At 42.5% G+C, this 18,161-nt stretch overlaps 1 protein-coding gene across 5 annotated transcripts in view; it reads left to right on the top strand.

The window, feature by feature from the left end:
• Positions 1 to 18,161, top strand: part of FREM1 (FRAS1 related extracellular matrix 1) — a 77,162-nt gene that overhangs the window by 31,360 nt on the left and 27,641 nt on the right. For 3 of the 5 annotated variants that reach the window (XR_014506259.1, XR_014506260.1, XM_083419196.1), the window contains exons 16-24: positions 373 to 625; positions 3,003 to 3,197; positions 4,553 to 4,738; positions 6,304 to 6,500; positions 8,621 to 8,846; positions 11,167 to 11,311; positions 12,236 to 12,377; positions 13,838 to 14,033; positions 14,899 to 15,163. Coding sequence is in view for 1 of the 5 variants with exons in the window: in XM_083419196.1 (XP_083275322.1) it covers positions 373 to 625; positions 3,003 to 3,197; positions 4,553 to 4,738; positions 6,304 to 6,500; positions 8,621 to 8,846; positions 11,167 to 11,311; positions 12,236 to 12,377; positions 13,838 to 14,033; positions 14,899 to 15,163 (1,805 nt within the window). In the remaining 4 variants the exon portion in view is untranslated. The remainder of the gene's footprint in view (positions 1 to 372; positions 626 to 3,002; positions 3,198 to 4,552; positions 4,739 to 6,303; positions 6,501 to 8,620; positions 8,847 to 11,166; positions 11,312 to 12,235; positions 12,378 to 13,837; positions 14,034 to 14,898; positions 15,164 to 18,161) is intronic. The other 2 variants (XR_014506261.1, XR_014506262.1) reach the window with 1 other exon arrangement.

The raw sequence follows: 18,161 nt of genomic DNA on the forward strand, positions 1-18,161 counted from the left end.
GGAAGATATCAGTACACTAGGGGTGTTTGCAGAGGGTTATGCTTCTACAGTTCTGGACCCTCAGAACTGCTAGGTGGACAGGAGCTGGGACCGAAAGACGGGAGCTCACCCCGCCGCGGGGATTCGAACTGCCGACCATGCGATCGGCAAGTCCTAGGCACTGAGGTTTTACCCACAGCGCCACCCTATTTTCAACAGCAGCATTTCAGTAGCTGGTGTTCTGCTTAACTGAACCCAAATCTACCAGCATTTACTCTTTGCTGTAAATAAAATATTCCCTTCATCCTGTCATAGCTTCCCGTCTTTGCAACCATGCTTACACACAGAAATGAATGGCCAGCACAGTTTTGCTCTCAAGCGTATTTTTTCCAGGTGAATCCAGTAAATGATGAACCTCCTGTCATGAATGCTGACCTCATTCCCTCCATCGAATGCCCAGAGGGTCAGGCAGTGGCCATCACCTCGGAGAACCTTTATGCTACTGATGAAGACAGTGAAGACATGCAGCTGATGTTCATGCTCGCTCGAAATCCTAAATATGGGGTTGTGAAGAAAGACGGGATTGTGGTGGATCGCTTTCCACAAGTAGATGTTGTTTCTGGAGCAGTGGAATACGAACATACAAGTAAGTGTGAGCAATGCTCTGATCATATATCATAGGGTTGCCATATTTCAAAAAGTTTGGCCAACGTAGTTGAGCTTTCTTTGCAAAATCTCAAAAAAAGTTTTTGAGCTATTTTTAAATGAAATTCGCCAAAATCTATACTTCCGACATAGGCTGCCAAACGTCCAGATTTTCCCAATTTCCACCCATACGCTGTTTACAAGGGCCAAATACCTGCTCTATCCGGAAAATTCTGGACGTATTGCAACCTTTATCTATCCAGGCCAAGTCTTTATTCCTGTTACATGAAATTCCATTATAAGTGGTTGCAACCCTATCTTGGGGATAAAGGGGGCTCCATTGTGTGGGGGGTATTGTTTTTGTTTGTTATTATGGTATGTAATTTTGCAGAGACTTTTCAGGGAGCTGCTGGGGGCAGTTTGCTGGGAGAGAGAGAAATCAGCTTCCATGTTGATCTACTGCATGTTGATCTCTGGATCCAACCCTTATTGAATAATAATGGATGTTCCTTGGAAATTAAAATCTTTTGGTTCATATCGTGGAAATAAAAACATACTGGCCATAGCCAAGCCAATTGTAAGCACTTATCAGTTTCATTTATTTCTGTAAAAGAGATCGGAACATACCAATTTTAAGCAATGGGACTTCATAAAAAAGGTAAAGGTACCCCTGCCCGTACAGGCCAGTCTTGACAGACTCTAGGGTTGTGCGCCCATCTCACTCAAGAGGCCGGGGGCCAGCGCTGTCCGAAGACACTTCCGGGTCACGTGGCCAGCGTGACATCGCTGCTCTGGCGAGCCAGAGCCACACACAGAACGCCGTTTACCTTCCCGCTAGTAAGCGGTCCCTATTTATCTACTTACACCCGGGAGTGCTTTTGAACTGCTGGGTTGGCAGGCGCTGGGACCGAACAACGGGAGCGCACCCTGCCGCAGGGATTCGAACCACCGACCTTTCGATCGGCAAGCCCTAGGCGCTGAGGCTTTTACCCACAGTGCCACCCGCATCCCCTTGCCAATTTCCAAAATGATTATTGGGGAAATTACAGAAATATGAACATAGAATTGCTTTAACATTAATAATTCCTATATATGGCTTATCTCTTAAGTGATAGACATATGTATTGATTTCTAGATCATTAGGTTAACATTTTTTCCTGGGGGTAGTCTTTTTATATTATTTGTATGATACAGAAAAGATGTCTCTACATCCATATGGATGTCTTTGTTATTGTTCCTTTCAAGGCAAGGATGGGGAACCTGTGGCTTTCCAGTTGTTTCTGGTCTCCAACTTCCATCTTCCTGACCGTTGGCTGTGTTGATCATAGTGGATGGGAACTGGAGTCCAACAAAATCTGGAGCACCACAGTTTAGCCATCATTGTTGGAAGGAATAAGTTGTTGGAAAAACGCCTGCCCGGGAGGGTTGCAAGCATTCCACTTAATCCAGGGAGTTTCTCCGGAGGTCACTCTCTGGCTGGAACCCAGGAATCCACCTTCAGTCCAGAGAGACCATTAATAAGCGACCCCTCCCTTATAAGAGGAGCACGCTAGCAAACTTCTGGCAATCCATCACAGAAGAAAGAGAACAGTCCGTAGTCTATCCAGCTACTTTATTTGACTGTACAAAACATGGCTGCTCACCCGAGCAGTACAGCATGAGAGTCTGCGACTCGACTCTGCTTCTATCCAGAAGTGGAAGAAAACTCCCTGTAACTCCTCCCAGTTACACTGAGAACACTGAGAACTGACTGAGACATCCTGTCTCACGCTCAGACACATCACATGATGTAAACAATGCAGCTGCTTCCTTGCAGCTGGTGGGAACTAAAATCCCAACATAAGTTACCATAATTGAGTAATTTTAGTGGGACGCGGGTGGCGCTGTGGGTAAAAGCCTCAGCGCCTAGGTCTTGCCGATCGAAAGGTCGGCGGTTCGAATCCCCGCGGCGGGGTGCCCTCCCGTTGCTCGGTCCCAGCGCCTGCCAACCTAGCAGTTCAAAAGCACCCCTGGGTGCAAGTAGATAAATAGGGACCGCTTACCAGCGGGAAGGTAAACGCCGTTTCCGTGTGCTGCGCTGGCTCGCCAGATGCAGCTTTGTCACGCTGGCCACGTGACCCGGAAGTGTCTCTGGACAGCGCTGGCCCTCGGCCTCTTGAGTGAGATGGGCGCACAACCCTAGAGTCTGTCAAGACTGGCCTGTACGGGCAGGGGTACCTTTACCTTTACTTTACCTAGAAATTCCTCCCATTCTTCTCGTTTCTTCTTCATGACTATTGCTGAAAATATTTTGCACCTCAGCATTTTAAACAAATGTTTCTTGCATTGCAAAAATATCCTGTTTTATCTCTTGTTGTTTCTTTCTTTGTTTTCCCCAGGTGGAGAGATTGGCTTGACCCCTTTATTTGATATCCTTACCTTTGTTGTCTCGGATGATCAAATTAGCCCAACAAATGAGTGTTGTTATGACAAATCTCCTTTTCCTCCTGTTCCGCTTCATAAATCTTTTCCAGTATATGATATTAACATCACAATATTTCCTATAGACAACCAACCACCATCCATTGTTACTGGTAAAACATCTTTACATTTTTTTTTTATTTTTTGTATGCCCAGCTGGCTTGTTGAGAATTTAAGATTATAATTCAGGACATGTTAGGACAATGCTGAACTGTCTATGCTAATTTATTTACAAAGCACTTAAGGTTTTGAAGCCCCTTTACAAAGATTTTTTATATAAAAAATTTGTTTTTTACTTTTTAAACTTTTTTACAAACATACAAATCCAATATTTCCCCAATAGACATATGTATATTTACCCCACCACTTTGTGGTTTCTTATATTTTTTAATTCTTCGCAGTGCATTTCCCTCATTATTCCAATTATTAATTATTCCCTACTTTTCCTTTAACATTAATTTTAACTGCTTGGTTTTAAATTAATCCTGCCAATGAACTTAAATGTATACAATAACTATTCAAATATTCCACAAATTTCCCCCATTCTTTAATAAAGTTTTTTTCTTCTTGGTTTCTTATTGCACCAGTAAGTTTTACCATTTCAGCACAGTCCATTAATTTAATCTGCCAGTCCTCCTTGGTTGGTACAGAATCTTCTTTCCATCTCTTTCTTTCTTTTAAGACGGTTGTTCCATGCATGCTTAGCTTAAAAATGTTGAAGTAAGGGATTTCCATGAAAAAAAATCACATAACCTAAATGAGTCCTACATGCCTAGAACCAGACATTACATCGATTCTCTGTGACAATTTCAATAGTTGTTTATTTTTTATAACTGAGTGGCGTTATACGAAAGGCAGCTCTTTTGCCAGTAATGTGTGCATGTCCACTACTTTTCAATGAGGTATGTATGAGTAACTTTGTGATTTGCAGTCTATCACCTAAGCAATGTTCTGGAAATGAAGGATTGTCCCAGCAGGGAAATTAAGCACTGATGCATGAAAAATGGTTCATTATGAGCAATTCATAACAGCTCTCAGGCAATTAATGCTGTGACAAACAGAGGTAACAACCGATCTTGAGCACTGCATAAACCATACTGAATAGCTTATCAGCAGAATTGTTTTGCAAGTGTGGTCCCCCCCCCCCCTTTCTCCCTCCTCAATTGGTGAGGATGAAGAGTCATTGGTACGGCACGACTGGAAAACATTGCTATCAAGCAGATGAACGATGGCTTTCACCACCAGTTATCTGAGACATTTCTTTAGCTTTGCAATTCCGGCTCCTTAAGTCACACAGTGCTTATCACTGAAGAAGTGTGCATGCACATGGAAGCTCATACCAATAACAAACTTAGTTGGTCTCTAAAGTGCTACTGGAAGGATTTTTTAAAATTTTGTTTCGGCTACAGCAGACCAACACAGCTACTTACCTGTGACTAGTACTTATCACTGTATCATTTGTTTGCAGGTGCCATGTTTGTTGTGGATGAGGGCACCTCGGCTGCCATTACAATTAACCACTTGTCTGCCACTGATCCCGACACGAAAGCAGATGACTTGCAGCTTGTTTTAGCTTCTCCTCCCCAATTTGGGTACATAGAGAATATATTGCCTTCCCCTGGCTTTGAGAAAAGCAATGTGGGAATAAGCATAGGTATGTGTGCTACAGGGAAAGGCAACTTGTATTTAAATCTAGGCACATTGCCAACACCTCTGCAGTCCATTTTGCCTTCCTGTGGTCAAATGTATGCAGGGGCCATTACCAGTGAAGAATCAAAAGAATTGTAGAGTTGGAAGGGACCACTAGGATAATCTAGCCCGGTGTTTCCCAATTTTGGAGCTCCAGCTGTTTTTGCACTACAGTTCCCATCATCCCTGACCACTGGTCCTGCTACTTAGGGATAATGGGAATTGTAGTCCCAAAAACAGAGACAAATTTGGGGAACACTAATCTAGTCCACACCCCTGCAATGCAGGAATCTTTTGCCCAAAGTGGGGCTTGAACCCACAACTCTAAGATTATGGGTCTCATGCTCTACCAGCTGAACCACTCCACCACTGCAATGCTACTGCCTTAAGCCCCCACCTCTTCTGGTTTTCCAATGAATGCCAGGTGGATGCCATTGTGATGAAGAGAGTGATGCTAAGTCTCTTCAGGACAGTGTGGGTAAATACAGAGTATGACAAGTTAACCCTCCTTTGTTATTGTCTGCCTTCATCAGTACGTCTGTCCCTCATTTCTGTACTTGCCAGAAATATATGAAGGAGGGGGCTGGGCTGCATGGTGCCAGTGCCGAATTTAGGTATAAGCTAAACAAGCTACAGCTTAGGGCCCCACTGTCTTGGGGGTCCCCCAAAAATTTAAAGGGCAAAAACACCTCTTTATATTTACCTTAGGTCCATAAATTGCCATATAGCATATATTCAACACAAAAAACAGGGACATTTTGTTGTTGGCAAAGGACAGCTGGACATATAAAGGGCCCCATTACCTTCAGTAGCTTAGGGCCTCATCAAACCTAAATCCGGCCCTGCGTGGTGCAATGGGGGAGCATCAGAAGGCTTTATATTGAGCATCATCTATTAAACTTGGAACCAAACTTGCCTGGAATAGTGAAAAAAACTCTTGCTGGAGAGTTTTTGAATTTGAATGAGTCTCAGTGAGGCAGCCACCAACATTTCTGTCTGTGGCCGTACAGCATCTCCTGGGCCTCTTAACCCATCCGCTGCCTTAAAGTATGTTGGTGGATTCCAACTCATCCTCAATGTCGAAGCAAGTTTCAACTTGCCTTTTCAAAATGTTTTTTTTCATTAGAAGTTGCCTTTGCTTTCCTATTATGCAGTTTTAATTTATGGTTATTGTTTCCATGTAAACTGCTTTGTGAGGCTTTATTGGCGAGTTTGGGACTACTCCTGAATAGTGGGGTAAAACAAAAGCAAAATCTGGGGACCCCTGAATTGTGAGTCCCTTCTAGTTGGTTTCCCACAGCCACTGGATGTTAAAACTGTCCCAACGTTTTGAGGGGTTTGCTCCACCCCAGGTCTCAGAACACATTTTGTGTAAATATCATCCACAGAAGCATTTCAGAGCATATCCCTCCTCTTTTCTACAAACACCTGTAGCCCGAACGAGTGTACATGTTAGGGAATGGCAAGGTTATTTCAAAGAGGACAGGAGAAGATGCATATCCAGTATTAACTTGCATTTCTTTCATCTAGCCTCATTTCAGCTGAAAAACATAAAGGGTCTGCACATAAACTATGTCCAGAGCAGGCACAGGAGAATAGAACCAACCGCAGACCAGTTTATGGTTTATGCCACTGACGGGAAGCATCGTTCGATGGAGACACCATTTTATGTATTGATCAACCCAACAAATGATGAAGTGCCAGAATTTGAAGCAAGGAATATTACAGTAAGGATTGAAATATAGTGTGTTCCTCTGGTTGTTCCTTTCTCAAAGAGAACATAGCTCATCTTTACTTTCGCTTCCTCCCCACACAACTCTTCCAGCATATTCCATTTATTTATTTGTTTCCTTGCATTTATATCCTGCCTTTTTTCCATCATGAAGTCCATCATGTGATTCCCAGGAGATCAGCTGTTTGGGCACTGATCAGATGAAGAGCTGCTTAGCTTCGGCAAGGTGGTGGCCTCATGTGCCTTCAGACTGTCCTCTGGGAACACCATCTTTTATGCCTGTGTATTCAGTCAACCCTAAGTAAACCAATGTAGTATGCACGATTCAAGATGTCTTAATTTGAGCTTCTGGTTTCCATGCAGTCCTCATCAACCCACGTCTGCCTCTCTATCCTCTGCGCCAGGCATGGGAAGCCTCCAACTTCCCTCAGCCCCAGACAGCATCACCAATGGAAGTTGTAGCCCAACAACACCTGGAGGGTCAAAGTTTTCTCCAAGCTTGCTCTGGATTTATTCTGGTTCAAGACTCAGCTTCCCTATTCTTCATAGTCGCCATCCATCACTTAGCTCTTCGGCTCCTTGCTACCTGTCCTAGTCCCTAAACATCACCTGGATGCTCTTTCTACCTCTTTGCCCTATTTTCTTTTGCTGCCCAATCTCCTATCCCTTGGCTCACATGTTTTTGCATTTGTTGTTTTTTTAAAAAAATATTATTTGGTTTTTCAACTTACAATTTTACAGAAATATAGCAAACATAAATAATAAAAACAAGTTTTCAAGGAATCTCTTGGACTTTCATCCTCCCCTTTGTGGGTCCTATTTTTAATCAATTCCTCCCACATCTTTTATGATAATGCAAACCCTTTACCTCTTCCGTTATGTCCAGAATTCACCTTTAAACTACAAGTGATATTCCAATACTACTAATGATTTTTAACTGTTTACAATGGTCTTTAAGATAGGTTATACATTTATTAAAATATTGGTCTTCCTTCTGACTCGTTCGGTCTTTTTAGCCATTTCAGCAGAGTCCATTAACTTTATCTGCCATTCCCAAAAATCCTTTTACTACCTTACAGTTCCACCATTTATTTGCATTTGTTTGCACAGCATTTTTAGAGGAATGGTGGCTAGAGCTGGGCAGTAGAGTTAGGAACATATGTCCAGGCAGACTAGTTCGCTATTGTCTACAATGAATGATTTTTTATTTTTATTTTATATATATATATATATATATATATATATATATATATATATATATATTACCAACAACCAAAACACAGTGAAACCCCCCAGACGGCTGATACATTGGGTATACATAATCAATAATAACATATTCAAATCAACCATATGTACAATTCTATATACATTAACACTCCTCCCTCCACAAGGTTTATTTAACTTTTAACATTTTAATTGCCCCAAAGTGTTCAAACCTACCCAAATAATTCAATATCTTCTCAAACCAATCCTCCTCCTTCTCACTGACCTTAAACCATTTGATTTTATGTATCATCACAGATATTCAAAGATTATAATATTTTTTCAGTCTTTTCCTCCATTGGTTCACCCCTAGCTCTTCTGCATTTTTCCAATTACTCGCTATAACCTGTCTGGCTGCAATTACCATCAGTTTTCCCCATTTACATTCCTCTTTTGTTTCTAGTTCGGTGCTACTCAGGCTAATAAGAACCATTAATTTAGATATTTCCACCTTCCTAGCCACAATTCCTGATATTTCTATACCAATCTGTTTTCAGAATTCATTAACCAATGGACAATCCCACCACATATGACTGTACGTTCCCATCACTCCACATTTCCTCCAACAATCCCTCCAATAATTGTGTGCAATGAATGGTAGCCACTCTCCATGGTTTCAGACAGAGGTCTCTCCCAGCCTTACATGGAGAAGATAGGTATTGAGCCTGAGACCTTTGAGATGCATGCTTTGAGATACACCTTAACCTAAGATCAGGTGGACTTTTGAGCTCCAGCAAAATTTAATGATGGCTTATTGGAACAGACTAGATGAGCCTCAGCAAGCTTACAAATTCCATGTCTATATTATTCCCTCATTCTGCAAAAGAATTCTGACTTCCTTTGACCATTCAGGTGCAGGAGGGCGAGATGAAGGAACTGGATCCATCTGTAATCAGTGCTGTTGATCTGGACATACCTCAAGATCCCCTGATCTTTACTGTCCTCCGGCAACCCCAGCACGGCTTCCTTGTTAATGGGAATCATGGCAATGACATCATCCGCTATAAACATGCAACTGACGGTCGCCAGCACCACAAACTTCCTATGCATGAGTTTTCCATGGAGCTTTTGAAAAACGGTAAATGCTCTCCCAGCCTGTTTGTCCTTCAGAACAGTTACAGCCAGATGGTGGGATAATAAGAAATATTCATGTTTTATTTCTGCACCTGGTTCAAAGGTTGTCTGTTATATATCTATGGTTGTGTACACATCTACCCTGCACCCAGTGTACTCCAACTGTTTGGGAAGTGATGTACATATGTTAGCCCTGTACTTTTCCTGTACATATAGTTAATGCATTTCCTATTTATACTGTCATTTCTTATGAAATGTTGTGTTTTTTAAAAAAATATTTTATTTTATTTTATTTTTTGAAATGCTGTGTTTTGATACATTTTTCTCCAAACCAGCTTTCCGAACTGAGGAAAAGCTGTATTTTAAGTTGGTGATGTGTACACAGCATGTCTATGAGAAAATCATATTTAAACTACAGTACTATGCATATTTGCATGGGAATAAAGGTAAAGGTAAAGGGACGCCTAACCATAATTTGCTAGGGTTTTTTCTTTTCTTTGACTGAATAAAGGATGCTTGATAGGATCAGGCTACAAATCTGTTTAAGACATGAAAACAATTCAATCGTATGTTTACTCAGAGTAAAATACAGTAAATTCGGTGGGAATATGGCCCTCAAACTCAGTGAGTCTCACATTGCAGCAGACATGCATAAAACTACACTGTGAATGGCATCCAGGTCTTTCTGCAACCAAACGGATCAAGGGAGCTGGAGGACTTTTCTTGCAAGGCTACAGATACTGGGAGTTAGTTTGGAAAATAAGTGGCTGAAGGCATTGTAATAATATGAAAGAATTGCTAGATGCAGCCTGAGTTGGCTGTGCAGAGGAAGGCCCTCTGCTTTTGGTTGTGAGAAGAGGAGTTGTCAAAAGACCAAGACTGCTCAATGAAACCATCAATCAACAAAGCTTCAACATTTCTTTATAACGCAGAGCCTGGTTTATAAAATAATGCTTGGTATGGCGAAAGTGGGCAGAGACTATGCTGGGGAGTCACAAGAGCCAGAAAGGGAGGCAGGGCACTGACTTCTAGAGGCTGGACCCCTTTGAGCCCCCCAGCATTTGTTAGCTGAGCCGTCGCAATGTTCATCTGGGCGTTGGATGTGACATCACGAAGTCAGACGTGATGCCCAGATGCAACACCGTTGTGACACGATGGATCCTCTTCCTCCTCCTTTTAACACAGAGGGGAAGCAGCCCCCAGCCTGTGGTGGTGGCAGGAGGAGCAGAAGGCAGACGAGCCACCAGCCACGGAGGCCAAGCTGTCACACGATGGCATCACATCTGCCGTCCATGCATCACGCACAATGTCAGCCCCCCCTCCCCGATCTTCATCCCAAGTCATTGCATCTTCAGAAAGGTTTGTGTGCCTGAGCTTCACAACTTGTGTCCTAAAGTCAGGTCCACTGAGTTTGGTGAAGCTTCCTCCCAATTAAGGTTAAAATAAATTTAAAAAGGTAAAGGGCCCCTGGATGGTAAAGTCCAGTCAAAGGCAACTATGGGGTTGCAGCGCTCATCTCGCTTTCAGGCCAAGGGAGCTGGTGTTTGTCCACAGACAGCTTTTCTAGGTCATGTGGCCAGCATGACTAAACCACTTCTGGCACAACAGGACACTGTGATGGAAGCCAGAGCGCATGGAAACGCCATTTACCTTCCTGTCACAGCAATACCTATTTATCTACTTGCACTGGTGTGCTGTCGAACTGCTAGGTTGGCAGGAGCTGGGACAGAGCAATGGGAGCTCACCCTGTTATGCAGATTTGAACTGCCAAACTTTGGATCGGCAAGCCCAAGAGGCTCAGTGGTTTACACCACAGTCCTTTTGGTGTGTGGGAAGCCCTTTGGTTTCTTCCCATACTGCATTGGCTAACTGGGAAGAGCCACAGTGGGGCACCTCCCAACATTTTTATCAAATCATACTAGATTGGTTGAAATATGGTTTCTATATGCGCTCAAAAGGGAAGGTGAACATTTTTTAAATTTTACAGGGATGGATGAATGACAAAACAGATACATTCTCTCTCTCTCTTTAAAAAAGCAGATTGTTTTCAAAGGAGCATTATTAGTCAAGCAGGCCGTGATATGTGTTTTTGAGTCAATGGTGTGCTGATGGATTAATGAACAGCTGCTGTATTCAAGGCTTGTCCCATGCTAGTTGAAGCAAGCTGGCTGTGACCAGCAGACTTGTGGGGGGCGGGGAGCAGGGTGGAAACAGTGGGAAATGATGTGAGAGAGATTTTGAGGGAAACCGATTAATTTTTCTCCCCCCTCTCCTTCTCCCCTCTCCCTCTCTCTTGTTACTGTCCCCTTCATCCCACCTTCCAGGAATGAGGCTGATGTATATGCATGATGACTCCGACAGCCTAGCGGATGGCTTTTCAATCCAGCTATCAGATGGGAAACATAAAGTGTCAAAAACCATTTCGGTAGAGGTCATTCCAGTTAATGACGAGAAACCAGTGCTGAGCAAGTAAGCCACATGTTCATGTTCCAATTTGGTGCATGTGTTCTGACAAAGTGATTCAGCAGTGATCACAACAGCAAATTAGTGATTAATAGAGCTCATCTCTTGTAAATAACCACAGACCAATGCCAACGGCGCTCCACAAAAACAATCCTTGGTGAAGGACATTCTGTTATGAGCAGAGAGAGCAATGTAGCCAAATCTGAATCCGAGGTACCTACAAACAGAGATACACAGCTTGTATGTACAAAATAATGCACGCATATACATATATGGTATACAAATCAAAGGCAACGAGTTTACAATGTTTGCACCCTCTGGTGGTCATTCCAAACTTTGACTCAGACCTTTTCTCTGCTGTAGTTTCCTATCTGGGTTACTCTGACCATTTCAGTTTCTATCAGTTTCTCATTTAAAGTTGAGTTCTCCACATTTCCAGGCAAATTTGTGTTTTTTCCATTTTCCATTTTAGTGCAAACATCTCCCAATATAGGCATTTTTGCCTAATATATAACTTTGTGCAAAGCAACCTCAATATATGCAATTCAAGCATACTTTACCGCTGTATATGCATTATTATTTTTTTACACATCACGTGACCAGGGAAGTGCAAATTTAGAAAGGTGACTGTGTTTCAGTTTGTGTATTGCTCTGGAAAGGGCAAATTATGTAGGTTCACCTTCAAATCCAATTGGATTTCTCCTCTATCCCTAACTCCTCATGCCATTGTATGAACTGGGCCATAATTTAGGATCTCAGCACTGTATTTAAAGACCTCATTCTTCATCTGTATTAACAGAATGACGCCTTGCTTGCTTGAAATCTGTGTGGGGTGTGTGTGTTCTCTGAGTGATTCTTCCTCTCATTATTTCTGTAATTATCCTCCTTTTCAACAAATAACATGATGGATCCTTTGTTTGTTTGTTGCAGGAAGGGTAAGATAGAGGTGACTATGGGCGAAGCCCAAATTATTTCTAGTGCTGTTCTGTCAGCTGAAGATAAAGACACCCCAAGGGAACAAATTTATTATTTATTTGAGAGTGTCCCGGAAAATGGACATCTTCAGCTCAAGGTCAGTTTTTGTATTTCTACAAAAACCAAACAAAGTATTGCTTGGGGGAGAGGGGAAAGGAAGAACCCAGACTTATTGGGTTAGAATAGGAATCAGTGTAATCCTCCTGTTTCTTAATAGTCTCTCATGGCTTGAAACACATTGCAGTGCCTAAGATAATTTCCACTCTGATCCTTGGAACAATCCAGTAGTGGATGTTCTGTTCACATCAGTGGAACTTCTGCCAGCAGAGTTGTTTCAGAGGAAGTTGATTATAGGAAGTGTGAAGAACATGCAATGGGGCTCTTGTTCTTTTTAATTCTGTGTGTGCCAAATATGTAAAGGTAAAGGGACCCCTGACCATTAAGTCCAGTCGTGGACGACTCTGGGGTTGTGGCGCTCATATCGCTTTACTGGCCAAGGGAGTCGGCGTTTGTTCACAGACAGCTTCCAGGTCATGTGGCCAGCAGGACTACACCGCTTCTGGCGAACCAGAGCAGAACATGGAAACGTCGTTTACCTTGCCGCTGGAGCGGTACCTATTTATCTACTTGCACTTGGACATGCTTTCGAATTGCTAGGTTGGCAGGAGCCAAATATGTACCCCTGCTTATATTTTCAGAACTATATAATTGTCATAGGCCACAGTGGCTATGTGGAGGGTGGCGCTATGGTCTAAACCACTGAGCCTCTTGGGCTTGCTGATTAGAAGGTTGGCATTTTGAATCCCTGCAATGGGGTGCACTCCCTTTGCTCTGTCCCAGCTCCTGCCTACCTAGGAGTCCGAAAGCACACCAGTGCAAGTAGATAAATAGGTACCGCTGTGGCGGGAAGGTAAACAGTGTTTCCGTGTGCTCTGATTTCCGTCACAGTGTCCCGCTGCAACAGAAGCAGTTTAGTCATGCTGGCCACATGACCCAGAAAGCTGTCTGTGGACAAACACAGGCTCCCTTGGCCTGAAAGTGAGATGAGCACCGCAACCCCATAGTTGCCTTTGACTGGACTTAACTGTCCAGGGGACACTTACCTTTTTTTACCTTTCTACAGCAGCTAAGGACAACAGTAGGGATAGCCAGTAAGGGGCACTCCAGATACTGTGGACTACAGCTTCCATCATCCTTGAACACTGGCTGTGGTAGCTGATGGGAGTTGTAGCCTAGCCAACCAAGTTGGCTGCTCCTGGGCCATGCTTTATAAACTGCTTCCTCTCAAGGGCAATTTATGTGGCACTGGGTGGGGCTGGAATCAATGCTAGGCAGGGTTAGAGCCAAAAGTGAGCAGGGCCACAGTCGAATGTGGACAGGACACCTACCCCTTACCCTTTGTTTTTCTTCCTTGTCATTCTCATGAAATTAGGCCAAGGTGTTGTTGGTCCCTGACCCCTGGCATATAAGGTCTCGTCACTAGCATTACACACAGTTGATCACTAAAATGGTATTTCTTTTGTTTAGTAACAGAGTTTTTTGTTTTGTTTTGTTTAGGTAGGCCATGACTGGGAGACACTCCAAAATGGGATGAAGTGCACCCAGAATGACATAGACATGAACTCTGTGAGATACATACACACCGGAACAATTGGCTCAAAGGAGCAGGACAGTTTTGTTTTTCATCTGTGGGATGGAGACAATAGATCACCAGAGGTGGTTTTCCCTATTACCATCAAGGACTTGGAAAAAGGTAAATCTATAGCTAATCTTCACATGTAAGGCAAGATTCCTCCTAGTATTTTCTCTCTCTAAGGAGCAGCTCATACTTGATCTTGTATGTGGGTATGTACAAGGCTTTTTTTCAGCCATAACTCAATTCCGGCAGATCTCAGATAAGTGCCATTGCTATTATAAGAGAACAAGAGTGGCATTCATGCTGAATTCCAGCACCTCTTGTTCCAGAAAAATGGCACTGGGTATGTCTGAATTTAGCTCCAAGCAGGCCCTTGGTAGCTTCACACATTCACAGTGATCTAATCCTATAGAGCTCATCACAAGGAGTTTGTACAAACTTTACGCTTATTACAAACAAGGTTGTAAGAAGGCATCAATTTCCATTCCAACCTGTGTTCTTCATGAACAGTCCTGTTTCTGTTCTGCTGCAGTTCAGCTTCTAACAAAAACTACATTATTCATCTCATCGTCTACGATAGCAGAACTTTACTGTAATTAATTATTAGTTTACACCATTCATTTCAATGCACAGGAAACACACTGCAGTTGGGGTGGGGAGTTATCAATTAAATATAATAATAGCAGCAAATATCTTTCATATTCAGTGGATTGATTTCCATTCTGGTCATGGGGCAAATAAATGAAGACCAGCAATTTATGATCCTGTTTCTATTTCCATCAGAATTCTAGGGGGGGCCCCAACCCTTCAGAATACATTTCAACGGGGAGGATTAATCAATATAAGTCACATTCTTCCTTTTCTGCTCATGGGAACATCTTGTGAATGGAATTTCATTCAAGGAGCACACCCACCAGCAGAAGCCTAGTAAGAATCCAAACCAAAAAATATCGTTAATATTTATGTTCCATGTGTCCTATAGGAAACATTGCAGTTTTCACAAAGCCCCTCACTGTGATGAAGGGCGACAGAGGCTACTTGATGACTGACGTCCTCCTTGCAGTCGATGGCACTGAGAAGCCAGAGGAGATCCTCTATGTGATAACCTCCCCACCTCAGTATGGACAACTTGAGTATGTCACCTATCCTGGAGTTGCCATTACAAGTTTCAGCCAAATGGATGTGGCAGGCCAGGCCGTCTGCTATGTCCACCATAGCAAGGCAGCTTCTCCAAGGGATACGTTCAGGTAAGCAGTGAAAAAAATATTGCTTTCCTTAATAAAATTAGCATCAAGATTGGAAGTAGGAATAGTCAATGCATGGCAGGAGGTGGTCAGCATTCTCCTTTTGGGCATGACATCTTCATGCAAAGAGATTCATGTTTGATCTAAGGTGGGGTGAAGAACTTCTGGCCCTCCATATGAGCCAGGTTAGCACTTCTCTCACACAAGACATGAAACGCTGGCAGTTTTACAAGTTGAGGTTTATTTGCAATAACAGGCTTACAGCAATCCAAGCTTCCCACAACTCAGTGCTCACTGTCGGTGTCAGTTGACTCAACCGGCTTCCAGCCCTTCCCAAGGCCAGATATACGCCAGGCCCGTCCCACTTCCTGTTGGTCTTCCTTTGTTCTAATCGCTTGCTCCGCCTCCTACTTCTTGGAGATTCAGGTGCAGCCAATTCCTCCTCCTCTGGAGGGGGGCTTATCTCACTTTCATTGTGTGAAAGAATCAAGTTCCTGTTTTCCTCTGCAGATTCCTCTCTGCCGGCCATGACTCTGACAATATGTTGTTTGACACCAGTTCCCATCAGCCTCAACCAATGTGGCCAGGGGTCAGGGATGAGGGGAGCTGTGGTCTGAAGGGCCACCAGTTTCCCAATCTTCATCTAAAATAAGAATAGCACTTGAACAGTTCCCTGCACCGCATGGGAAATAGTTACCATTGTCTTTGTGGTCTAAGGAGTTGTCCATAATGGGAATGAGGTATATACATAAACGGATTGTGTGTTAACATTTTAGTTGTCTCCTAAAAGCACACATTAAAAATATGGTATACCCGAGCTCATTTGGAACCTACTTTCTAGGTTGTTAATTATTCTCATAGGTCGCCCATGAACCCTTTCTAGGGCATCAGCATTATTGCCCATAAGTAAATGAAGTTTCACCTAGCTGCATCACTAATTTGGCTTCTCAGTTTCTGCACTCAGTTTTAAAGCTGGAAGAAAAATTCAGAATGTAACATAATGCTGGATCTCCTTAAACACCAAGACTTTGCAAATAAAGTTGGTGTGCATGCTCAGGGCAACATTTTGGGTGGTATTCAACTAAGTTTTACTGACAATAGACCCATTAAATTAATGGACGTAAGTTAGACCCATTTGTTTTTATGCATCTGCTCTGAGTAAAACTTAGTTGAATATCACCCACTGCCTTGCAAACTACTTATTCCCGTATCTTGATTCAGGCAACACATTTAAGATTATTTTTCTGTGGTTTGGAGAGATATTTTAATTTAATATAGTGTAATGAGGTATTTTAACAATTTGAAATTCTTTACTTAAACTCGTTGATTAGGCGGTTAAAAAGCAGAGACATTGATTAATGAAACAAATTTGTATCTATCGGCAGTTCAGTGTCGATTTGCTGTCCTCATCTGGGATTTTGCTTTTTTTAATTAATTAGTAAACTGGGGGAAAGCCAGATTCTGGATTCACACCATTGTTTTCATTCCAGTTTAACTAAGATGGTACATATTCATGTTCATATGCATAGATGCATAGATGTAGCTACCAGTCTGACTATGTGTGTGTGTTTATACATACCTATAGTTAAATTTGTGTGACATTGCTTCTAGACATGCCCAGAGTGTTATGCCCAGACCAGACACACTTTGACGAGGTATTTTAATGAAATGAAGATATACGTGTCTGTTTCAATCACTGTAAAATGATGTTCCTGGCTGTTCGAATTTGGCCAAGCAGTTGGTTATATATTGAGATATAAATACTGTGGCAGATTATTAAAAAATAAAACACCAAGGGCTGGTGACATTTAATTAAATGAGGGTTTAAATGATCAGATTTTTACCGTCCGTTAAGGCACTTTATTTCATCGTAAACCTCACAGCATTGTTTGATGCTGCTGGCCTGGAAGAAGGATTTGGCAGTGCTTGTTTTGGACAGATGACTTCAAGTGATTAGCAATCTGACATCAGACGCTGGCAGCAGGATGCTAAAAGAACATGCTAATGTCCTCCATTTTGACACGGTGGATCAGTTTTGTAATAAGCTGGCACTATCTCCTGATTCCATTTTTATATTTTAAATGCCATGACAGATGGTAAGTCCTGCAGCCAGCACTATTGCCATGAACTAGAGAAAGCCTGAAAACCTTGGTAATGGTGAAATCAAGTCACGTGACCCAGCCTCCTAACTAAGCTTGAGAGTTATCCCCCCAAAAAAAATTTCATCAGAGTGATGAGAATGTTGGCTGCTTCCCATTCCTGAGGGAAACGTGGAACAGAACTAAACATGGAATAAACAACACGCTGGAAGAAAGGGGCATGGTGTTTCCTTGAAACAAACAACCTCATTGTCTGGGGGGACCTAGCAATGCACGCCATTTGCATGGCAATTACTAGCCTGCCTTTGAAAGTTGGACCACAGATAATCTATCCTCATGTGCTCAACTGCTTGCTAAGTCCTTTACCTTACTCGGGTTGGGGATTAATATATCTGTGGGCCTTTCTAAAGCAAGAACCTAACAAATCTTTAGTATTAATATTTTTGCATCATGCACTATAGGCCATATGGCAATTCTTTGGGGCAGCAGAACTCCAAGGTCTCCAGACTGCTTAGGAGTGTATTCTGTGGCAAATTGCCACCGCAGTCCTTTAGGGCAACATGGTCTGAAATATTTTATCCTGGTGTCTCCTTTTTTATTCATTCCATTCAACTGAGTGGGCAAACTTCCATTTGTTTGTAGGGAATAGGAAAGTGCATCTTCAGTCAGGAAAACCTTTCAGGAGAAAGCACAGTTCATCCCTCTGCTTACAAGAACAGTGGGTGGAAGTAATTTTTGTTGATGGTAGGAAAGTCACTTAACAATTTGGTCTGACGCTTGAGTATCATCTTCCCTCTTCACCCTCAAAATTCACAAAATGCCCTTACAGAGTGGAACATTGGTTCTTGAACTTAATTCATTCGACTCCCAAAGCATTCAAAAACCAAGGTGAGTCGGATGTT

The sequence above is a fragment of the Podarcis tiliguerta genome (assembly GCF_965153285.1).
Source record: "Podarcis tiliguerta genome assembly, chromosome: 17".
Lineage (NCBI taxonomy): Eukaryota > Metazoa > Chordata > Lepidosauria > Squamata > Lacertidae > Podarcis > Podarcis tiliguerta.